The sequence below is a fragment of the Gavia stellata genome, chromosome 15 (assembly GCF_030936135.1).
Source record: "Gavia stellata isolate bGavSte3 chromosome 15, bGavSte3.hap2, whole genome shotgun sequence".
NCBI lineage: Eukaryota > Metazoa > Chordata > Aves > Gaviiformes > Gaviidae > Gavia > Gavia stellata.
In genome coordinates this window covers 18534917-18559142 of record NC_082608.1, presented here as the reverse complement: position 1 = coordinate 18559142, position 24226 = coordinate 18534917, and the positions used below count along the sequence as shown (strand labels likewise).

At 42.0% G+C, this 24226-nt stretch overlaps 3 protein-coding genes across 3 annotated transcripts; 1 reads left to right on the top strand and 2 right to left on the bottom strand.

Moving 5' to 3' along the window:
• The first annotated feature begins 626 nt into the window (after positions 1–626).
• MPHOSPH6 (M-phase phosphoprotein 6) lies at positions 627–9031 on the top strand. The gene is made up of 5 exons (XM_059824900.1): positions 627–709; positions 4736–4848; positions 6425–6515; positions 7550–7647; positions 8097–9031. The coding sequence occupies exons 1-5, from the start codon at positions 659–661 to the stop codon at positions 8239–8241; spliced, it is 498 nt and encodes a 165-aa protein (XP_059680883.1). The 5' UTR covers positions 627–658; the 3' UTR covers positions 8242–9031.
• A 5456-nt stretch (positions 9032–14487) lies between these two features.
• On the bottom strand, positions 14488–15360 carry LOC104254174 (arylamine N-acetyltransferase, pineal gland isozyme NAT-10). Its single transcript, XM_009807856.2, has one exon. It carries the CDS (start codon positions 15358–15360, stop codon positions 14488–14490), a length of 873 nt encoding a protein of 290 aa, XP_009806158.2.
• A 4273-nt stretch (positions 15361–19633) lies between these two features.
• LOC104254175 (arylamine N-acetyltransferase, liver isozyme) lies at positions 19634–23610 on the bottom strand. The gene is given in 3 exon segments (XM_009807857.2): positions 19634–20526; positions 23366–23412; positions 23414–23610. Coding segments are annotated over 3 exon segments (1137 nt in total).
• Positions 23611–24226: the final 616 nt, after the last annotated feature.

Below are 24226 nucleotides of genomic sequence, written 5' to 3'. Positions count from 1 at the left end.
TCCTCCTCAGCTACCAGGGCCCAGCCCGGCAGCCCAAAGACAGCACTGCCAAGATTGAATTCAAAGATCATGACTCTGGACTAACAAAGCTTTGAAGCTTTTTGTAATATCCTTGAATTTACGTACCTTCCAGTTTTAATCATGTTTGACCATTCTGTGATTATTCCTTTTTGTAAGTAGAAGTCAGTGCCGATTTTAAAAAATTAAAGCTGCAAATGCCACTATGAGATAGACTTTACACTCTCTTCCTTCTCTCTTTGAACCTTCAGAAAATTACGGATGAAACCGTAAGCCCGCAGCACTACAGAACGCACAAGCACTGATAAGAGATCTCAGGTTCCCCTACTAATTTGCCATTTCATAGCGAGTCACATTTATCTCCTGCTCACACACCCGATCTCCCTCACCCCACATAACCGGCTCTGGACAGGAAAGTTGCTTTTTTTAACGTTGTTTTGGCACCAAGGGTGCGCACGCCGGCGCCTGCACACCCCGCGCTCCCCCGGGCCGTGGGCAGGGGCCTGTCCCTGCAGCCGCGCCCCGGACGCGGAAGGTGGAGCCGAACCGCCGCCTCCTCCCGCTCCTCCTCCGGCGTGCGCGGCCGCGGCTGTACGCGAGCGCGGGGATCCCGTGCGGCCTGCGGGCAGCGCCGGCCGCCATGGCCGCGGAGGTGAAGACCAAGCTGTCCAAGAACCTGCTGCGCATGAAGGTGAGGCGGGGGGCGGCGGCGGGGCCTCGAGAGCGGCGGAGGGCAGGGGGAGGCCTGGCGCCCGGCCCGCGGGGTGGTGAGGAGCGGGCGGCCGGGCCCGGCTGCGAGAGGCGCCCGGCTGCTACCGGGGAGCCGCCCGCCGCGGGCCCGGTGCCGGGAGGGGTCCGCGGGAGCGAGAGGACGGGGCCGCCGGCGTGTGCCGCGGCCGCACCGGCAGCCGCCGCCTGTGCCGCGGCCCGTGAGGGGCCGAGCCGTGCTGCGAGCGGAGGCGGGGGGGGCTCCGGGTAAGCCAGGCCCGCGCGTTGGGGCATTTCCCTCGGGTCCGTACTTGGCCACGCAGCGTCTGCCCTGGGCTGACACAGGGGCGCGAGTGTCTCCTACCCGCTGTAATGCACGTTTGAAAAGACGTATTTATCGCTTGCGCTTTCGCTCAGGCCTGCAGCCTTCTGAGCTGCTTCCTTCCCCTTCCGACCCCCTGGCAGGAGGCGGTCACGAACAGCGGTGCTTGGGCACCGGCGGGGGCTCTCAGCGGGGTTGTAAGCTGTAGTGTGCCGGAGGGTTTGGTCCGGGAGAGCAGCTTGGTGACTGCAGCAAAAGGCTCACCCTAGCAAGAGCCGACGTTTGGGCGCGACTGGGAGTCTTTTTGTTCCACCTGGTTTCCCTGCAGTTAGGTTGCTTGTCATGACTAAAAATGGTAAGACTTCTTCCCCCACCACACACACACACACACGTTGAAATTAAAATATTAATGTCGCTTGCCTTACCTGGGGGCGCTTTTAATCTTGGGGGGAAAAAAAAAGAGGTTCTTTTTTGTGATTGTGCCCTTTTTTGTGTCTGTTTACATTGACGGCTAATAAAATACCCAACCTGAATGGCAGTGTTAACCGCCTTTCCCAGCTCATAAATGCGAGGGGTGTTAGTAACATCCTGACGTGCCCGTCACCCTTGGAATTGTGAATCTCACGTCAAGTCCAATGTGAAATTAGTCTCCGCTTACTGGCTAATGGATTCTGCTTCACGTCGTGTACTACAACACCTAATTCAGCAGAGTACATTCTCCCGTGATTGATGGTTCTTTATTGCTGGAAAACAACCAGTGAAAGTTGAGTTGCCATTAATTTTTTTAAAAATCTTAACATCCATTAAATTTTTATAACTGAATATGACGGGGCCTTTGTGGCTTCTTGCTTGTGGTGGTTTATTTAACCATTTTTTTCCCCACATGTTTATATGGGACTGTATTTCAGACACTGGCTGAAAGGAGTTTAGCTGACTTCAGTTCAATCTTTCACATAAAGTGTACCCTGCTACAGTAAGATGGTGGAATATTTACCCCAATTAACAAATGCTGCTAATGAAAGACTAAAACTCGTGCACGGAGGGAACGGAACACATCTTGCCTCGCTCTCAAAAGGGAGTAGATGTTGAGCTTAGTCAGCCAGCAGTGTATGACGGGGTAAGACTCCCATAACCCGGACTGCAGCATCATTATTTTTTTCTTATTTTAATGTAATACTCTCTTTTAAAGTGAAATTTCTGCTCCTGTTTTTTGCCAGTTTATTAACCCCCTGGAGATTTCAAAAGCCAGTTTTTAGATTTTCTTCCTTGGAAGGCCTGTGAATGTGCTGCTGTGACATTTGCAGGTTTACAGTCTGGGCAGCAGTAACCAGCTTTGAAGAGATGAGTGGGTTTTGAAAAGGTCATACACAGATCTTGTATTTAGTACTTTCCTTCTGCAGATCTTCTTGTTTACAAATGTTTTAATTAATCCTTTAGCAGCTGCTTCCTCAGGGACTGAGAAGATGTATTACCACAATTCAACGGGCAGCTGAAGTGTCACCCAAAGGTGACGTGTGGTCAGTGGTAGCATTTTGAAGACCTTTTGTGCTAAGTACTGGACCACATTTGCTCACCTCTTGATGTCAAAGGATGGCTCATGCTTTTAGATCTTGCACCATTTGATCCAGGTCCCATTGCTTGGGGAAACTAATCCAAATAACCACTCAGTTACTGACTTGCATACTCTGTGTCTACCACAATGGGTATGTTTTTAACTCATCCATGTGTGTTTACATTTTAGATAAATGTGATCACATATTTATTTTTTATCTAGTTATTCCTGTAGTAATCTGTAGGAACATAATCTTTAAAATGTAATGTGAAATGATTATTTAGTTGGGTGCTTGTAGCAGAATTTCTCCTGTTGAGATTTCTGACTGGCTAACCAATTTCCTTGAGCAATATGGTTTTCCACATGATAGATTCTCTTATTTTCCTCAAGAAGATACTGTTATTTTAATTGGAAAGCTTTGACATATTTTGGATCAACTCAGAAAAGTCAATTTTTCTTTCATTAAAGATCTTGTACAAATGGATGCAAATAGAAATATAAATGGAAAAAGGGGCACTAGCACTATATTGGCTTTTACTTCTGAGTTTGGTTTGGTTTGCTTGGGCATTTTGTAAAGACCGAAAATGTGTGGGGGTTGTATATAATATATATATTACACATCTGTGTTACCTATATATTTTAAATAAGCTCATAATGCTTTTTTTTTGTGGGAGGGAGGTGTTTTGTGATGCCTTCTTGAGCTTTATCCCCCAACCATTTTAGCTGGGACCTAAACAATGTCCAAGTCTCTGCTAGTGTTCAAGAGACAGATGTGCCCCACTGGCACGTTGTCTGTCAGCCTGCAGGCTTATCTAAACACAAAAATGGTGCTGCATTAAATGAGAGGGGTAAAATTAATTGATATGAAATTCCTCTGCAGTGTTAGACATACAGGTACGCTTTGATAGCCACAAAGCAATTTTCGTACAGGAGTGTGTATAAACTGTACTGTTAGACTTGCCTCTAGCTGGGAATTACATTGGTATGAATGTACACCTCTGACAGATACAGTTATTCAAACACTTTCTGTAGATTGTAAGGGAGGTCCCAGCTCCTAGGGATGCAAGAATGTAAGGATTACTACTGTAAAGTTGTGAAGAGTTCTGTTTTTTCCAGCATGTTTAGTTAACATTGTTGATACTTAAATTGCCACTCAATTCAGGCACCTGACTTGAGACAAATGGAAATAAAAGGGATGTTTCACATCTATCAGGTCTGTAGTTTTGCACTCTCAGCAATTTTTCACAGGCCATGACAGATGTCCTCTTTTATTCCCAACTGTGAGAGAGGTTACTGTTCCTATCTGCCTGTTCCCATCCTCTGCCAAAGATTATCACCGGGGAAGCAATTTGGAGGAATGTCATTGTATTAGGCAAAATTAGCAGCCTTACCCTAAACTAAGTTATTGGTCTCAACAACTTGTCAGACTGTTCCTGCAGTGAGCTAACAGGTGCTTACACATACTGCTTGACTGGTACTTTGGTGGGTCATCAATGAGAAGTTAAGAGCTGGTAACATCTTCCTCTAGCACAGCTGGATACAAAAGACTTCTTTTCATAGCCTCAGTTACTTTTTTCCACTTCCAAAGGCAGGTTCCAGCCTTCAGGAGTACAAATGAAAGACAGTTCATTAAATGAAACCTGAGAAAAGAGAATGGTTGAAAGTATAGATGTTTCAAACAACGGCCAACCTGGTATGACCTACCCCTCGCTCTGAGCTCCAATGCTCTTTGTATGGGTGGCGTTGGTTTCTGATATGCAGCAATAACTTTAACATCATTGCGTTCTCTCCAGCCTTTGCTGAAACATTAGAAAAATCTTAGCACAGTTATGGAGTTGTAACAACTTGGATCCATCAGAACTAACCAGGAAAGGTCTGTTTCTTTGTATGTAAGTACAGATGTGGCTGACTGTTGACTTCCAGTGTATAGCTGTGAACAGCAGTTGTTTACTTTTCCATTGCCTGTTCGCCCAAACTTAGACCAGACCCAGAGAAAAAACACAGAAAGCATTTACTTTCTATCAATTATTAAATACTATGTAATGGATAATTGTCGCCGTGTAATTATTGCATGTTCAGAACATACTCATGATGCAAAAGACTGAAACTGTGTGTTTATGTGTCTTCCTTTTTAGTTCATGCAAAGGGGTTTGGATTCACAAACTAAAAAACAACTAGAAGAGGAAGAAAAGAAGATAATTAGTGAAGAACACTGGTATCTTGATTTACCAGATCTAAAGGAGAAAGAGTAAGCTTGTACCCTTTTTTACTTCTTATCATCATTGGATTGTTGTGGAGTGGGAATAGAATATACATATTTTTGCTATAAAAGAGGTATTATTAATAACCAATTAACAGAAGCAAAAATAGTGACAGACTGGCATTACAGCTTTTTTATTATTTATTTTCAGGGACATTCTCAAGGTTGCCTAGTGCAGTTTGACCTACTTTCATTTCTTCTGTGTGTTGTTTTCTTTCACTCACAGTTTCTTCTAGATGCATGTAATTAGTTTATTTCAGGCAGGGACCAATTCATTCACTGCTGCTTTTTTCCCTTCGTTTGAAAAAAGAAGTTTGAAACCTTGTGTTAGTAAATTCAGTTCCAGTCACACGGTTAGGTCCATTCAGGATAGTTCTGTCTTCTTGAGTCCAGCTCACTTCAAATCCTGTTTTTGAAATAGGAGAGATAATGGCAAAATAAAGAAAAGCTTAGCTAATAAGGAAGAAAATGCCCATTCCTGCTATTTAGAAAGGTGCTTTAAAATAGCAAGAGAACTACTTTTAAAATTGCTTGATTTTTGTCCTTTCAAAAGAGGACAAAAATTCCATTGAGGGAGAACATACACAATTTTTAAAAAGCTGGAATCCAAGGAATTAACTATAGTTGAATAAGGTCATTGATAAACTATTTTCCATTGCTGTTGGTGGATGTGAGAAAAAGGTATTTGAGCTTCAGTTGCAGCAAGGAAGGTTCAAGCTGGACATTGGGAGAATTTTTCTAACAATGAGGCTATTGAAGCGCTGAAATAGATTGCCTAAGGACACACTGGATTCTTCGTCATTGGAAGTCTTTTGAGGACAGGTTAGATGGACCTCTGCTGTTCATGGTGCATGTTGAACTGATCCTACCTCAAGGTGGGAGAATGAGCTAGATCTCTTCAGCCTAACTTCCTATGATCGCAGGAGTTTGTTTTACATGGGAGATGAAGAGGATGAGGGAAGAGGTGCATATGTGTGCGAGGAAAAGAAGGATGGAACAATTCACGGAAGTACTTTTATCTAACGCGTGTATTATGAACGCCTGAGGGTCATGTTTCTTCTCTCACTCCATGCTCATTAAAAGAGGAAAAAAGGAGGGAGAAAGGGGAAATCTTTCTCTGCTGAACAGAGAATTACACGGTGTTTTATATCCTGACAGACTCAACTAATGCCAGTCTAACATCACAATGAAAAATTAATTAGAAGCTTTTGCTGGTATAGTAATGCCACCTGGAGAGTGATATTTATGTGGTATTTCTATTCTGGCAAAAGCATTAATGTAGGTGGAATCATACCAGCAAAGAGTGCTTTTTGTCAGGCGAGTTAATTTTGCTTGTGGAACTGGCACAGCTTTACTGGCAAAAAGTATTCCTTTGTACTCCAAGCTCCTTGTTTTGAAAGATTTATCAGACAATTAAGCTTCAGAAAGTACTTGATGGTTTAAAATACACTGTGGTTTTGTTTATTTGTGCGGGGGGAAGACAGCAAATGCTTTTTGCATTTGTTTAATTTGATTGTTTTAAAGCACACCGTTTGACAAATGCTGGGTTTGGGGTTTCATGCAGGAGCTTTATAATAGAAGAGAGGAGCTTTATGCCATGTGAGGATCTACTTTATGGCAGAATGTCCTTCAAAGGATTCAATCCAGAAATTGAGGTACCGTTTAAATATTCTGTTTTGAGGTGGTCTTGCATTAGGATAGAAGCCCTTGGGGATGGGGATTTGAGTGTTCACACTGCATGCTGTTTGGCCTTTGTAGCACCTTCCACAAATCCTCCCATGTACAGGAAATCCCTGATTCAAACCAAAATGTTGATCAATGCCGCATCTGGTAAATAGAAGCTTTTTATGTCCTTGTGTTGATGGTCAGTAATTGCGTGACTCCTGCAGATTTTCCCTCCCTGAAGTGAGGAAATTGTCCCACATGCTGCTCACCAAAACAATAGCTCACTTTTCCTCCTGCCATTTACTTTAGAGTCCAATCCTACAAACATTCAACCCTATTTATTCAACACTTACTTCTGTAAGTAAGGGCTTAAAGTTCCAAAGTAAAAATTCTGGGCAAGAGAGTCTTTAATTTCTTTCTGGCATGATTCATGCTGATAGAACTAAAATGAGATAGTAGTAAAAACGTTACCACTGAACTGAAGCAAGAGAATGAAGGTGTAAAGACTAAGAGGTATACAGAAGGCTATGCAAGGTGACTTATTAGGGGATTCTTTTAGTTATTTTGAACTTGCTCTCACTGTGATTTGGCATATTATTGCTTCATGGTTTTTACTAGTAGTTAATTGTAAATCCTTGCAGATATTTTTCCTTCTTAACAAAACCATTTCAAGGACTATGTGCTAACATCACAATGAAAAATTAATTATGATCTAATTCTCTGGTCTCCTGAAGATGTCTGGCATGTCCTTGAGGATGTTTGAATAGTACAATTCACTGAAACCCCTGTCTCTGTGTTGCCTCTTTTCCCAAAGGCAAACTCTAAGCTCAGCTTAGCAACAGGCAGGCATGTTGCCTGTTCTTCATGAGTTTTTGTAACAGTATGTTCTAGCCTGACCAGGGAACAGCAAATAATTATTAAATTTGATTCTTGCCTTTTATGCATTCCTCCTACCAGTGAATTTCAGCATAGTTGCCATTGTGTCAGGGTTACACGTTTAAGCTATTTCTTACTTCATTTTCAGAAGTTAATGATCCAAATGAACTCTAGGTGCAAGGAAGAAGAAATTGAAGTGGATGATAAAATGGAGGCTGATGTGTCAGATGAAGAAATGGCCAGAAGGTAAGTTATATTTTATGACATAATCAATATTAGCTAGGAGTATAATATGTTACTGCATTATGTGTGGGAAAATAAACCCAAAAAGCAAACAAACAAAATAAAACACACAAAAACCCACAACAGAATATGGTACTTTACAGAACTGATTTTCCAGGAATTCTGGTGTGTATTCAGAGGAATCTTCATCACTTTTGGGGGTGAAATGTCTTGTAGGGGTTTTCTGCCCTTTGGTATCTAGATAGTCCATGCTAATTCCCTCCTTGTTCCAGAATGCTAACAAACCCAAACTATGAGAATGAATAATAATGTAGTAAGTGATCATGTAGTACTTGTGCTTCTGATGACTGGCTTTTTTACACCATTTAAATTGTTGATTAGATTTATGATTTGCTCCATTGAAATTCTCTCTAATTTTAGTAAAAGCTGTAAATTTTTTATTATCTTTACAGATATGAAACATTAGTGGGAACAATAGGGAAGAAATTCTTGAGAAAAAGAGACCAGCGTGTCCTCCAGGATGAAGATGAAGATGGGAATAGTAACACAAGACCTAGCAAAAAAGCTAAGAAAAAGTTCTTAAAACCTCAGGATTAATGCCAACTGCACAACTAGAGCTAATAGAAGTGTTATCTACCAAATATACTACCACGAACTGGAGATTGTTTGGAGTTTTTGCTATTTAATGTAAAGGATAGATTTGTAAATCTGAGTCTGTTCTCATTGAAAGTTCTACCATCCACACGACAAACATTTATCAAAGTGGATGTGTATATAATGGATGTCATACATCCTTTCCTCTCTCAGCAGCTTTTAATGTGTGGGGCACTAAGCCCATCAGCCTTTTTAAATGTTGTGTATAACTAGATCGAGTGTCACATGCAATTGAGACCAGCGTTATTTACAATTTATGATAACATCTGAAAGAAGTATTTGGAGTAAAGACAATCCAGTAAGGCAGTTCAGCTTTCACTGCGTTTTTTGTTATGAAAATGAAAACCTTTGCTATCTTCAAATTGAAAAAAGTCAGCAGAAACATGTTCTGGGTTTTTTTACTGTGCTAAAAATAAGATGGGAAAAGAACAGAGAGATAAAATCCATTTTGTTGAATATTATTTTTTATAAAGCTTATTTAAAAATAGAGGGTTTTTTAGTAAAACTTTTTTTACAGAGCAAGCCAAATATTGGGCAACGTTTACAGTTTAACACTTGAGCAGATTGTGTGTCTTAATTTCTGTCTTCCAAAAGAAGTTTGCTAATCTTGTCTCTTTTTCAGCAGAAAAAGTTCAATCTTAGAACTATCTAGGTCTTGTCGTAAAAGCATAATAACGGCTTCAGAAACGTATCTGAAAGCTGAATAAAAACTGATACTTTTTTTGGTGGTTAATGATTGTGGTTTAGCTAATTTAATGTAGAAACATTATGCTTAATACAATCTGATATAAGAAGTGATCCTGTTTTGTGCTGGCCACAGATGTCCCCAAATACTAGTTGACTGCACTGACTTCTTCTGTTTAGCATGCAATGAAGCTGCCTGAAGCAATGTTAGGACGGAAACATCGTGCCCTTTGGTCAGTCGGTGCTCTGGGCCTATTGAAAAATATCAATGTGGTCTTGTCTAAAATCATAGCAGTTCTCTGTATCCTGGCTTTCAACAAGAAATATTTCTTTCTATTACTTCATTTCCCCAGCTAGATGTCTTAAGTTACTCATCCTTAACGCTGACTCTCTGGAGAAAGGAATTTGTTAAATTGAAGCAAGTAGTGGCCATTCCATCATGGACACAAGAGGCTTTTTTTTTTTTTCTTTTTTTAACAACTCAGTGAAGCAAGACATGAAACTCAATTATATAAAGAAAGAGACTGTGTGTCTGCTGTATTTTGCATGTGATATATGAACTATAACCCATATATCAAGAGCACCTCATTAGATATTCAAGATGGATAACACATGGAAAGAGAAATGTACTTTTAACCTAGTAAGGGGACCTTAAACAGGTGGAAAGTCTGTGATTCATGATGTGAGATAGTTTTTCAGAGCTAATTAAATGCTACTGATTCAATTACTTAAAACCTGATCATATATTATTGCTAGCTGAAAAGAAGTTAATGATGGCAAGACATTTTTCTTCCCATGGAAGATGTGACCTGAGCTAAGAAATGATTTATTGTTGGTCATCGCAAGAAAAACTCAGAATATATCCCATTATTCTTTCTTGCTTATTAGTAGGAAAATGATCCCCCTCTCTCTGAACACATTTCTTAAATGGAGAGAGAATTTCTGCATAGCTGTGCTGGATAGTTGAGGGGGAAAGTGTGTTCTAGGGAACCACCAGCAACCAGGAGATGTCACTGCAATTGCACACCCTGAGAGACAGCAGGTTGGAGAAGGTTCCAGTGGTGTCATGTAACGGAGCTTTTGGGTAATTCTGATAACTGTTAGTGGCTCAGATGAACTCCATGTGAAGTCTTTCTTTGTCAAGGCTCTATGCAGAGACCTCTTTTGCATTGCAGAATTCTGTTCAGTCCAATGGGGGTTAACTTTGCGCAGTTAAAGGGCGTTCTGCCATACGTTGGTCCTTAATTTCATGTCATTTCCTGAGGGATGGCTGGAAATGTGAGTAGCATGGTGCGTGGGTAAGAACATGAGTGAACTCTAAACAGCTTCATAGAAAGTCCATGATGTTGGAATTTGGGAGGGGGGAAGGGTGGTTCTTCTGTCTCCTAAACATGACCAACACCAGCTGTGAAGGAAATGATAGATTTTGGTTTATTGTCTTCAAATCTGGGTGCTCTGCTGTTCCCGTTTAGCTGGTGGCTAGGTGAGCTATTGAAATGCTACAGTGAGACCGACTACTAATTTTTAGCACAATCTCTTGTTCATGGGGAGTTTGTAAAATGCACCTTTAAAAGCACCATTCATAGTGCATTACTATGAGCAAGACAACACTAAAAATTAGCCCTACATGACTTTTTAAAACTCCTTCAAGTGCCCAAAGCTACAAGCAGGCATTTTATGATGGGATCTTCTGAAATACCCATCTATATTTCCAACCTTATAAATACATATATGTGTATGTATTTTAAGTCTGGCTCTAGCTTCCTAGCCAGGGTAGAAACATTCTGCTATTTAAAATCTGTGCTTGAACTACTCTTGACAGAGATGTAAGTGTAGCGGTGAAATATTCATAATGCGAACCTACATTAATTCAAGCTTTCTTGGCTCTGACAGTCTCAAACACAGATGCATTTTCATGTGCAACTTCCTAAGCTGTAGAACAGCCACGTGGTCATGTTTCTAAATGAAAAGCATTTCTTCTTTGAGAACAAAAGCGAATTGGGTAAGTAGTAAGCATTTTTGTTAAAGAAAATGGCTACCTGCAAAATTAAATGGGTAAAGAGTTACCAGACACTGGAGTGTTTGTGCCTGTTACACTAAGGTACCTATTAAAGCGAACAAAGCGGTCTGCGTTGTAGTTCGTGCTCACTGACAGCTCACAGTGCTAAGTTTAAGCATGTCTCTTGTCAGGTGAAGTTTTGTCCCACCCTTTGACAGGCTGACAGTGTTTATTTCTGTAATAACTGCTGATGTTGGAAACAGGGAAGTATTGAACAAATTCATCTTTCTTGCTGATGTTTCTCATTTTGTTACTTTTATTCTGCTTAGTATTGGATCTTAGAAGTCCAGGACCAGAGTCCAACTGAAGCAAGCCATCCTGTATCCTCCCTTTAGTAATGCATGACCTGATTAAATTTTGATTCTTTGGGGAGGGGGGAGGATGTTCAGTGGTGCCATGGAGTTTGAACCGTGTTTCTTCTGTTATGTGTCTTGCTTTCTAGTGAGACACTCCATTCTGCAGTTCTACAATCGCGAATGGCTGTCGTTGCCATTCAGCGTTGCATGTGTGTGTAATGGGCAGCTGGGCTGGGATTCTGGGACTTAATCCAGCATTCTGACTTGAAAAGAAATTGTCTCGTCTTTCTGTTAAATGGAATACTATACTTTTAAATTGTATTTGGAATTGGACAAGTCAGGGCGGGGGCGGGTTATAAGCGTTTGTTCTGCTTCGTTTCAACAACAGTCAACAACTAAAACTGCACAATAGCTTAGGCTCTCATTAAACCTTTCTTGGAGAGAGTGTTAATAAAGCATAGTGGTGGTGAAGGATGTCAAAAATCCCGTGTTTACCTTCTGCATGTGAACACAGGTTTCTCTGAGAGCTGATGCTTTAAGGACTTGGTTGTTTCTTTTCAGCCTGGGAGAGCATCTCCCTTCTACAATAATGCTTTGCTAATGGAACCCCAGCTTGAGGCCTCTGGGTTTGTTTGGTTTCGTTTGTTTTCACACCATTCTCATCTCAAACCTTTGAGGCATTTTGGGTCTGGCATTCACCCCTGAATAACCTGCTTTCATCAGCTTTTGGGGTGCTTCAATTAAACTGGAACTTCCTTAGCTGTACTTGTTGCCACTTCTTCGTGTGATCTGATGTTGCACAGTGAGGACCTGGTTATAATTGCCACATTCAGAGGAAGAATCCCACTCAGAGAGTGGTTATTAACAGATGGAGTCAGAGAGAGGGTTGAAGCTTCAGTCTTTGGCAGCTCAGCAGATCTTTAGTAAGAACTGAGTAGTAGAAGGGGGTATCTGGGTTGAGTCCTATCGTTGCAGGCACGGTTAAAAATGCCAGTATGAGTCTGTAGACTTCTGCCCAAGAAACTCTTGCACACCATAACCTGAGCAATTACCTGGGAGCAACAGCAGGAACATCTCTAGAGAAGTATGGAAGCAAAATAACCAGTCTGTTAATGGCTGTCCTCAAGACAGGAAGCAGCAGCACCAGAAAACAACTAGTTCATGGCATAGAAATATGGTTTGGTGACCTGGATGAATGCAGATGGGAATTTCCATCAGCTAGAATGGAGATGGTGAGTGTTTTGAAGCTCGTAATGTTCACTGGGGTCTCGGGGAACACCTCGGTTTGATCAATCATTTAGAAAGGGGTAAAACCCCTTAATGGGACCTTAGTATGAGAGAATAATATGAACACAAATTAGAGAACAAAGTCCTTAGTTCCATTATTTATAGAAAAACTGTGTTCCCACCTCAGTAAGGTCTTTCAGTGTCCGCTATCGCCTCCTGCTTGGCCCTTGGTTCCTCGTCCCTGTGCAAGTACGCGTGCACCCAGGCCATCAGCCGCCACCGCGGCCGGTCAGCGGGGAAGAGCCGCACGCACTGCGGCCAGCCCAGAGCTGCCGGCTGCTGAGCTCAGCAGAGGAAGCAGCTACTGGGCCTCCTCTTTGGTGATCATCTTCCTCAGTCTACGAGTTTTTTTCCAGGAACTTGCTGGAACTTAGCATCTGCAACACTGCTGTCAAACTTGTTCAGTATTGGCCTGTATGGTTCAAGAAGTTTGTGGGGGGAAGGGTTGGCCAGCAGATCGATAGCATGATTGAACAGACCTCATTTGTTTAGCGAATGGTGTGTGCAGGGGTCATGCAGTTGGAGGGGGGAGGCTGTATTTACAGCAACTCTTCATGTTTTTATTTTCCTTTATTTATTTTCAGGTATACACTTGCAGCATTTGTGAGATTTATGATCAGATGATGTCTTTGAGCAAAAAGATACACTATCAGTGGGAGGAATCAACATTTGACCCGTAGTCAACATTATCATAGATTGGGGAGAAAGGGTGTTTTTCAGTGTTTCTGCTATTTTTTGATGCATTTGAGAATGTTTCCCCTTTCTCAGTGGTTTCCTTGTTTGGGCTTTTTGAAAAAAAAAATTAAAAAAAAGTGGCAATGTGATTGTGAAATAATTCTAAAGAAAGGGATTCCTTTAGATTTGGTTGGCTCCTTGATTTTTTTCACTTTGATACAGATGAATGAACTCACTTGTGACATTAAAGCTCCTGTGCTAAGTGGTACTCGTTCAGGATAGCCGTATGGACTCCCATATTTGCTATACACAAAGAGGCCAAAATTAAGGGTATAGTGGGGCTAGCTTCATTTTCTACCTTTCTTATACAAATAACTTGCAATGCTAAAAATACAAAATTTCCACCCCTTCCATCACAAGCCAATTGTGTTGTTTAAGCACCATTCACCCTTTATAGGATGATTACTTATCAGAAGCAAAGCTTGTATGTATCTCCTTAGAGCCCATCAGCCACAGTAATGCTGCAATATATACAATTTGCATCACCAGAAAATACATACATACCAAAAATTACTTTGGGCAGTTTACTGCAGCAATGACAAAAGGGATGCACACGATGGTAATTTTCATTTTGTACTATGTTTTGTGTAAGGACGATGGTGAAAGAATTATGCCTTCTAATGCTCCTTTCAAAGATGACATTGTTTTACTTACATTAAAGGTAGAGAAATGAGATGAGCTGCAAGTGGTTAGATCTTGTGAAAAATGAAGTTTTAAACATGTACTTCATTGTCTAAATGCTCATAGATTACTTTTCTCCCTATAATAACCATAGAAAATGTGTGGGCAGCATATCACAGTTAATAATCCATTCTCCTATTTATGGTGCTATAGGCACTCCAAAATTCCCCAGACATATTTATTACCCAAGTTTATAACCAGATTCAAATCAGATCCTACATTTGTGCCAAAAATTGAACTGCAGTCATCTCACAGCAAATAATTCTATCTGCCTGACAGAAGAGTCTTAAATGCCTGATTTTTCTCAGTGAAATTCATTTTAATCTGGTATTAATGTATTTTTCCTTCAATCGCCTGCAAAAGAATCCCATAATCTTACAGTAGTGATTGCGCAGACAGTGGAAGGTACTGTACATACATAGCATTATTGTAGGTTTTTCTGGTCATCTAGATTGTGTAAAATCCTTTGACGTTAATTGGGACAAGTTTTCTATCTAGGGTTATGTTGAATTTCTCTTTGAGTGTTTTTTCCACCTCTTCATCTTCAAGAGTTACAAATTCCACCAGATCCATATTTTCCTTGTAGTTGTATGTGGTCTCAGTGAGCGTCCACCCAATTAGCGCTCGAAAGCCATCGGGGGTCTGGAGGGTGCAGATGGACTTCTTTGTAAAGAGGGAATCTGGAGACGTCTGAAGGTACGTGCACTGGAAACGGAAATCTTCCACTGTCTGTGGCTCGAGGCTGAACATATACACTTTCCGACACTCTTTTTTCTCCAGAAGATCAGAATTAGAGAAATTTTGATTGGGGATATATTGTTTCCGTCTCATTTTCTCAAGGTACCAGATGGCATTTTTTTCCGTGAAGCGAAAGACGCCGGGAGCCTGGGGCTGATCTTTCCCCGACACAAGCTCCATCGGTTGCCACATCTGATAGGATACACCAAAGCCTCCGTCAACAATATAGGCTTTGCCATCAATAACGACCTTTACTACGAGATGGGTCATGATGGTGGCATACGCGTTTTGATGTGGATTGAACACATACGCTCCCAGAAAGCTGGTGTCGTACCCCAGGCGTTTCAGGACCCAGCCCAACAGCTGGTTGTTTTCCATGCACCAGCCACCCCTTTTCCTCCGCACAATTTTGTTATAAACGTGCTCTAACTCCAAAGTAATTTTCTCCCCGCAATGGATGCTGAGGTTTTCGAAGGGAACAGCACGGATGTGGTGCTGGAATATATCAGTTAAGGTTTCCAAATCTTGTTTTTCAAGGGAACCTTTATAGTCAGTTCTCGCAAAATACTCTTCAAGGTTCATGTCTCCTGTAAAGGAAGGAAATGCATTTTGGTTTTGTTTCTTTACATCAGTGATTTACGATGCTGTGAAAAACTGCCCAGGCTGCTGCCAGCAAAGATGCTTTAATCTACTGAACCTCGTCAGAGCAGTTTTTAAAGGTAACAAGTATTCATGTCAAACGGTTCCCCGAGCAAAGAGCACTGCACGTGAGGGTTTGCTTTTTGTCTTGGAGCCATCCCTATAGCACACAGCTGATGCAATTTCAGCTTGATACGCGGTGGCTGTGAAACGGGGATTTGCTGTATTTGCATTGTAACAGCGGGGTTAAGAAGAAGTGTAAGATCATGCTAGGGAGTGTTCAGGCGGGTTCATGAAAACCCGTCTAAATCCACTGTTCAGTGAAAGGAGTGTCAGTGGGGGAAGCAGTGTCATCTGCCAGTTGGAGGGAGGATAATGTGAGTCGGTATTCACATGTTCTTTTCATGAGTCTGCCACTGATCTACGTGACGGTAAATGAATTGCTCGTTCGGTACACATCATTTTTTCACCACTTACAAAAAGTGAAAATGATACTCTGTCCATGTTCTGTAAAGTGTCACGTTTTATTCAGATAATTATAACTGAAAAAAACCTCTGACCTTTGCAAGAGTCGCAGACCACTGAGTCTCTTGTCTGCTCTGAGTGTTGCACAAACTCATTTTGGTGTTGGAATAATGAATCTGAATGGAGGCGAGTAACCTAAAAGACAAAGAGCACATCTGTATTCCCTGCTGTGCCCCACGTCTAGCAGGGTGCCCTGAAAATGGACAGGGGCTGCTTTACATCTCTCTAGTCCTGGCCTTTCCCAAAAACTCACATTATTCCTTCCAGAGGAGGCATAACTGAGAATTACCGAAGCCTCGTAAGGTGCATCCCTGGTCTGTCCTGCCTCCAGCAGTGCCAACCTCCTCGCCTGCCTTGGTAGGACTCCTCATGAGCAAGATTGCTGGATGAGGAACTACTCAACTTATTTTCTGCCTTCTAATACCATGGCAAGTCACGCGCAGCCATCTGGCCTTGGCAATGGCCCATCGCAGTCTGCTGGCCACCGTTACGAGCTGGATTGCTCTGTAGGTATCTGATAGAAACTGTTTGTAAGACACACTGTAGATTGTCTGCTTGGGTATGGAGCTGGGCACAAATGTTTTGAAGGCTTGAACCTTTGCAAAGCACTAAGTGTTTCAGCAGTCTACAGTTACTGCAAATATTTAGCTTCTTAACAACCCACAAAGCTACTTGGAAATCTTTTGTGCCTACAGTAAGCCGAGGTTTAGACACTTAATATTTGCAATTCAGGAAGACTATTGTATTCAGATAAATTCAGCGGTGAACCGTTGAATGTTTACTGCAAACTAGAATGTCTCAAGATGATTTTCAGTGACAGATTCATGATGTGCATATGCATGGTATAGAAGCAGCTGTCCAAAGTGAATGGAGAGCCCCATCAAAAACCACGTGTTTTCTTGTAGAGAAAGGAATTTAGCTTCCAGTGGTGTTTAAGTGTATTGTTGGAGGATATTCTCAATGTAATATTTGTTAATTAGAACATAAGACTTCTGGCACTTTTTTCTTTTGATTTGCAGAATCCAAGTCTATCCGATCCTACCCGCTCAAATTGTGAATCCTAAATAGCTCACACCAGCATAAAGCTGGTTCTCGAGGTTATATTCTTTGTATTGCAGCTCCATAATATGACTGAGCCGCGTTAGATCTTGACTGTAGGAGATGAAAGCTACCATTCTTTTGAATTGTGAGCAGATCAGATGAAAAGCTAGATACTGAAATGGTAGTCCCACAACTGTGGCTATGATTTATGCAGAGAAAAACACCAGCAGAAGAACTTTACAGAACTATTTCTAAATGTGCAAATGAAGGTGCTCATACAAAAATTCCTTACCAGCACTATACACGCTATCAGCAATTCCACTGTTAAAATACATTATCTGTCCAGCTTTATCCTAATACGTCAGCACATGGACTTTCAGGGGTACACAAACCACAGTTCGTAATTTATTTTTTTTTAAGTTGTTTTTAAAGGACTGTAATTTTATTCCCATAAAGCAGAATCTATTGATTATTAGATAGCTCTTTTGCTTCCTTTGCATTTGCAGTATTTTTAAATAAAAAGCTAAAAGAATAACTTCCAACAAGAGGCTATAGTTCTAAATTTATATCTACTATTGTATCTAAACAAAAGCATCTCTCTCATAGTCAACTGAATCTCCTGAAGAGTGAAAGATAGAAGAATTGAAATCGCATTATCACTGGTTTGCCCTCTTTAAGAGCCCGTGTTTAGCAGGCAGTATTTTAGCTCTATAACCACACGTTTTATTACATTTTTCCTAAAGAGAATATTGCTTATGTTATTGCCCGTGACCTTTACCATCATAAAGAAAGCAGGGGGTTTTGTTTCTTTGTTTGGAGGGTTTTTTAAGAAAATAAACGTACCTTTTAAGATAGGCTTATTTATTGATTGGTGTATTCAGCTTCTGGGTTGTTTATTTCTGGGGCAGCAGTCAGTAAAGCCAGGAATGGATACAAATTGTGAGGGTTGTCTTCCTCTCTAAGCTCCGCTGGCCCTCACTCCTGAATCTTAAATGCCGAGAAAGGGCAGAGTCCACCCAAAATGAATGCACATTTTTGGACTTCACTGATCCATGAACAAATTAAACTTTGTTTCTTCTCTATTAGTAGATGTTTATGTTTTCCCCTGGTTAAGACCAGACTGAACTTGTTTTCAATGTACAATAATTACAGTAGACAGTTGCAAACGGCTCCGTAACTTTTTAAAGTTAAATTATTGTTATTTTGCAAGCCAGCACTTCGCAGTGCAGGATAGTCATCTGCTTCCTTGCGGGTGCACGGAATTGCCAGGGCATTGCAGGCTGCGTGTTCCCACGCTCCGCGGATGCACAAAATGACCTGTCTTTGCCCACGAAGGAACGATCTGTTCAAAGCTTCAGCTGCAGCAGGTAGTTATTTTGGAGGTGCCACACTTAACAAAGACCATGACAAATATTTATTCGCAGAAAGTAATGCATTTCCTCTCTAAAACTTGGCCTTCTGCATCTTCAAAGTGTTGCAGGGCTGTTGATTTAATTCTCTCCTTGTCAGGCATGTCTCCTCTTCATTTGATGGAGGTGGAAAGTCGGAGGTCCCTTTTGGGAAGGCAAAGAACACATGGGACTGCATCTGGGAAAGCACCTGAGTTTTAGGCACATCAGGTGCCCCGTCAGTCTGTGTGGTTGACCAAGATGAGCATCAAAGTCTTTTCTTTGGCTGAGGACCGATGCTTTTATGTCGCCCTCTTTCCTGACACATCCTGTACAGAACCTGCCACAGGTATCACAAAGGTAAAAGGCTTTTGTGTTACGCGTAACATGCTGTGAAACCACACCGGCGGCATGTCCTAACTTCCCAGCGTTTTCTTTCGCATCTGCAGTATTACTGATTTAAAAGCCTGCTTGACATCACAGGAAGGTTAGCCCCAAAAGTTTAGATTATAGTTTGCAAAGGTTGATCTAACTTTTATTGCTTCCATTTTTGATAGCGAAACCCTGATTTTTAAGAACTGTTGAATCGTCTCAGCTTCTATGGATTTTGTTTGTTTCAAAATTAGAGAGCTTTGGGGGTTTTTTAAGTGCCCTTGCATAAGTAGCTCACTTTAAGTCAATTTCTGGTAAGGGAATAGGACTCAAGTCTTTCAACTTACTTCATCATAAGCTAATCAGCACCTAATAATGGCTTGTTTTGAGAAAGTCTTAACCTTTCTTTTTTTAATGAAGTCTTTGAAAGCCAAATTCAGCTTGACTTTCTATTTAAGACTGTTAAAGGAAGTGAATAATTTGTAAAACTCTGCTGAGAAGAAGATTGGAGATAATACCAAAAAAGGTTAGAGGTCTTTTGTGTAAAACGGTAACACAGCTTCTCCTCCTGTATCGTTGTGGTCTCCTTTGCCACAAAATATATCTGAAATAAAATAAGATCCAGAGAGGTGGAACAAAATGTTATGGAGTCAAAAAGCAATTTCAATATGAGCAAATTAGAGGTAGTAAGATGTCTCAGTTTCTAAAGAAGGAGAAGCTTAAGAAAAAAGATGCAATCGGTATATACAGTTAATTATCAATGTACTTGAATTTACCAAGCTTTGTGTTCATCTGACTAGCTCAACTTTAGAATCAGATTAATGTTATTAATGTTAATGTTAGAGCTTTTTATATTTGATATTTAAAGATCCATCTAGCACAGGTTAGAATTAGATCACATCCACTAAATTAGGTGGCAAGCCACGAACGTTTACTGGTACGAGTTTGTTCTCCAGCACAATATTGAATTTATCTTTCAGTGTCTTCTCAACCTCTTCATCTGTAAGAGTTGTGACCTGCACCAGGTCCATGTCCTCCATGTAGTTATACTTCATCTCAGTGAAGGTCCATCCAACTAAGGCATAAAGCCCTTCAGTGGTCTGGAGACTGCAGATGGACTTCTTCCGAAGTATGTTATCTGGAGACACTTGTAGGTATGTGTTTAGCTCCTGGAAGTCATTTATGTGTCGTGGCTCAAGAGTGAATGTATATATTTTTCTGATATTCCCCAGTTCTGGAGTATCAGTGAAAGGGACACTTTGCTCAGGAATATAATGCTTCCTTTTGACTTTCTCGAAGTACCAGGTGCCGTTGTCTTCCATGAAGCGGAAGATGCCGGGGATCTGGGGTTGATCCTTCCCAGAAATCAGCATCAATGGCTCCCACGCCTGGTAGGCACCACCAAAACCAGCATCAACTATATAGGAATTTCCCTTGATCACCACCTTCAGTAGGATATGATTTATCTCAGCAGTGTATGTCCTCTCTGCTGGTTCATAACTATTTCCTCCAAGAATACAGATGTCATACCCTAATTCTTGCAAGGCCCAAAATAGAAGGTGGTTGCTTTCCAGGCACCATCCACCACGTTTCTGTCTCACAATCTTATTGTAAGTAGATTGTAAATCCAGTTTGATGGTCTCCCCACAATGCATGCTGAGGTTTTCGAAAGGAATTGCCTGGATGTGATGCTGGAAGATGACTGTTAAGGTTTGCAAGTCTGCATCCTTATGGGACTCACTGTAAGAAATTCTTGCGAAGTACTCTTGAATGTTCATTTTGCCTGTGTGAGCAGAAAAATAGCCAGTTACTGTTGTGCGGCTGTCAAGGGGTTCGCTCCTGTTTCTGCAGCACAGGTTAACCAGCGAAAGAAAACCTGTGCCCTTGATAGGAGAGAGATGAATGCAGGCTAGACCTGCCTGTGTCATCTGTATTTCTTAAAGAAGAGATGAGGGTACGCACAGGTGACAATAATGCTTTCTCTCTCTCAGATGTTGCCTTCAACCCAGGTGGGTGTCTTTCCTATGGGAAGACACAGCACATGGCACAACAGAATCTCTGGCCCCAGATGAGGGTCCCATGGGACAAAAAATTTATAAAACTGACAAACAACAGGTTTGCAGAAAAGCTGCTAGACCATACCAGCATAAAAGTCACAGCAATTTCTTACTGTTTCTTTTACCAAAACAGGTAAGCAATTCTTTATTTATCTCACACGTTATGTAACTGGAAGGTTTTACATTCATGGCTTCAGCTAACTGGGATTAACAACTCAGTGTGTCACCATTTTAGACAGGCTTCCATGTGAAGTAGATTGTTGTTTTCTTAATCTCCCTGTGGAGTTCAGACAGAGCTTTGACCCTGGCTGTTGAAATGAAGGAACTGTTAATTTTTCTAACCTAAGGGTCAGAGGAATTGATAATTACTAAGAATACATTCAAGGCGTATTCATCAGCTTTTGGTTTCTTTTACGATCTTTTACAAACCAATGGCCTTAGTTTCAGCTCAAATTATTGGATGTATTTTGTGTCTTCATGTGTCTGATCCCCTCTCCTTTCATTTCATTAGCAGAAAGAGACTGTCATTGGAACTGGCTGCGTGGCCAAGATGCAAAAGGTTCCCTATAACACTTCTAATCCACTGACTCATCTGGTATCTGCAAGGATTTCTTTTGCCTTTAATTTAGATTTAATTTGGCTTTTTTCCATGCAAGGATATTTGTTTTCCAGAATGATTCACATTCTGCTAAGGACTGTATTAATTTCCAAAAGGTCTGAGGATTTCTTGCTCCTTGAAACCGGTCGCACGTTCCCTGGGAGGATTTTCCAAAAACCATTTGATGTAGATGAGATGGGAGGGATTACCTTCCAGCCACTATTCTCAGCTTTGGGCCAACTGCTCCCCTAGGAGCGACCCCCAGTTTGACCCGATGTCCGTGCCAGCGCTCCAGGGAGTGCTGGGGGTTTTAGAAAATCCCACCCCAAATACACAGACGGACATACCCCCGCCCCAGTAGGTGAGCACATCAGATGACCTAATCTCTAGACTTCAACCCCAGTTTTGATGCCAGCAGCACAACTCACTTGATGTAGTTGTATTGCTCCTGATCTACACTGGTACCAGGATTCAGACTGGCTGATGCAAAAACACAGGAAAATGTAATAAAATAGAGGACTATCCCAATAAGGGAAGAAGAAATAAACATTTTCATTTCAGAAGGACCCAAAGAGCCTACATGAAAAAACAGTAATGTGTCTTTGATACTGTATTTTATGGGTTTTTCCCATCCCTTTTTTAGGAGAAGGGCACTCATCTCTGGCAGGATCTCCTTGGAAACGCTGGTTGTAGAAAGCCATTCCCTCTCCACCAGACAGTGCAGGCGTACGCTGTCAAGCTCATCCTGTGGTCCTCATTTTTCTTTCTATTCCCACTTTTAGCCATTTTGCGTAGCCAGATAGAAACATCTTTTCCCTGTGATGGTGTCGAGCTGAACCTCTGTGACCAGGAGGGATCCAAGCGAGTCCGTTAGCCTGGTGGGTCTGATACGCTTTAAATTTGCTTTCAAGCAAAAGCCAATCGGTCCCGGCTCTGGACCAGCAGCAGAAGACCTGATGCCCTCCCTGCAACCTGTCTCCTGGGTCTGGGTGTCCCCATCACCCTGACAAGAGTGCAGCGTTTAACCAGCTCCCCTCTTCCAGCCATGAGCCACCTCTCCATGGAGACCCTCCATGGGGTGCTGGCAATGAGGCTTCGGGAAAGCATATTTTCAGAAATTCGCAGCCTGTGCCTCAGTTTCCCCAGCTGCCCTTTCTCTGGCCTCATCAATTTAAAGTCTGTGTAGTAGAGACAGCCTCGTGGTGGCTTACAAAATGGGCTTTGATTTAAATGAATACTTAAAGAGGTTTAAGTACAATAAAGCTGCAGTACAATATCATTGGCGTCAGGGAGCATTCACATAAACCAGTGTTTACTCCCTCGCCGTCCCGGAGACAGCTTTTCTTGGCACAACCGTTCCCACCGTGCTAGCGATGGCACTGCAGCAGCGAGCAAGCCCTCGCCCAGGGGACAGTTTGTGTTCCAAAGCCGGGTTGCCAAATATCTTAAGCCTCAGTCCAGATCTCAGCCTTATTTGCTCCCTCAGCAGCCGAGCTTTGCTGAGCATTCGTGCATGTTCGTGGGAGCAGCTTGGTGGGTAGCGAGATTCAGACGTTAGTTCTGCCTGTCTGCAAGCGTCCCTGGGGATCACTGTGTCCTTTCATAATTAGGCTGAATAGTTCTTCTCTGCTAAAATTCATGAGAGGCTTCCAAGGTTGGATCCTCCTGCACATGCCTATACCATTTGTTTGATTTTAAGCTATACTGCGAGTCAGGAGCTGGGTTTTTCATACGCTCTCGCTCAGCATAGAGGGGTTAGTTTAAGTCTCAAGCACTTGATCTTTGTACTTGGACAATGTCCTTGCAACGCAACGTATGCTCTCAGCCCTGGGGTTGCTGTAATTTATACTTTGCTAATATGCCTACAGCGCTAAGCATATGGTATGCAGGCACATAGGGGTGGGCTTTTCCAAACAGGCTGACCCACGGATGCAGGATGAAGTTAAAGATCAGACACGGACACTTACCTCTCAGCCAGCAAGCTCAGGCTTTCCGCCCTGGTTTGCTCCAAAATTCCAGGAAGGGTTGTACTGGGAACTGCTGCTCTTAAAGGTCCAGGCTGCCTTTACTGCCTGGCAGGGACACTGTTATCCTCCAGCCAAGCATGAAAAGAGGGGAGAGAGTTTCTTCTTTTACAATAATTTATATTCTGATGGTTTATATGGTTTATTTGTATTGGCATATGCGTAGAAAGCCCTGTCATGCAATTCATTGTGTTAGGTGCTGTACAGAGATCCTGAAAATGATCCAGTCCCCAAACTGCTTACAATATTGAGTAGATTTAAACCTCCCACATTACTGATTGAGAACTGAAGCCCTCCAGGAATGCAAAGGAGAAATACAGCATAGGTATCGCAAGCAACTTTTGTAAGTGGTTATAACCCCGTCCTCAACCCCGCAGGTCACCCGGGTACTTCAGTCTCTGGGGCACCTTGATGGTTGCACCCATGCTGAAGCAGCAAAGCAATAGTGCAAATTTTGATACGAATTTCACATTGTTGACAGTCACGTGGCCTGGATCCCTGTAGGAAGTGACTTATGATTGAGAGCTACTAATCCAAGCCAAGGAAGTCACTGATTTATTGGCAGGGGATGGCAACTGTTGAATTAATCCCATGGCACCAAGCTATTCTTCATGGCTGATACTAGACCTCCAAAGCGGCGAGGTCAGATTTGCAAAGCCATTTAGCTGTCTAAATCCCCTTGGGTCCAAAGAGAAGCCCTGTCCTTCGGCAGCGAGGGTGCTGCTCCCGGTGAGCACTGTGCTCCCTGAGGCTGCTATGCCTTTAATGGTTTGCCCCCAAAGTTAGTGATAAGGAAAAAGCAAA

What these genes read in the sequence shown, in the direction of transcription:
- MPHOSPH6 (XM_059824900.1), top strand. Translation starts at nt 659, where the DNA reads ATGGCCGCGGAGGTGAAGACCAAGCTGTCCAAGAACCTGCTGCGCATG. An exon ending in CCAGATCTAAAGGAGAAAGA is followed by an intron (nt 4,849 to 6,424) that starts GTAAGCTTGTAC and finishes GGTTTCATGCAG; the next exon opens with GAGCTTTATAATAGAAGAGA. An exon ending in GATGAAGAAATGGCCAGAAG is followed by an intron (nt 7,648 to 8,096) that starts GTAAGTTATATT and finishes TTATCTTTACAG; the next exon opens with ATATGAAACATTAGTGGGAA.
- LOC104254174 (XM_009807856.2), bottom strand. Translation starts at nt 15,360, where the DNA reads ATGAACCTTGAAGAGTATTTTGCGAGAACTGACTATAAAGGTTCCCTT.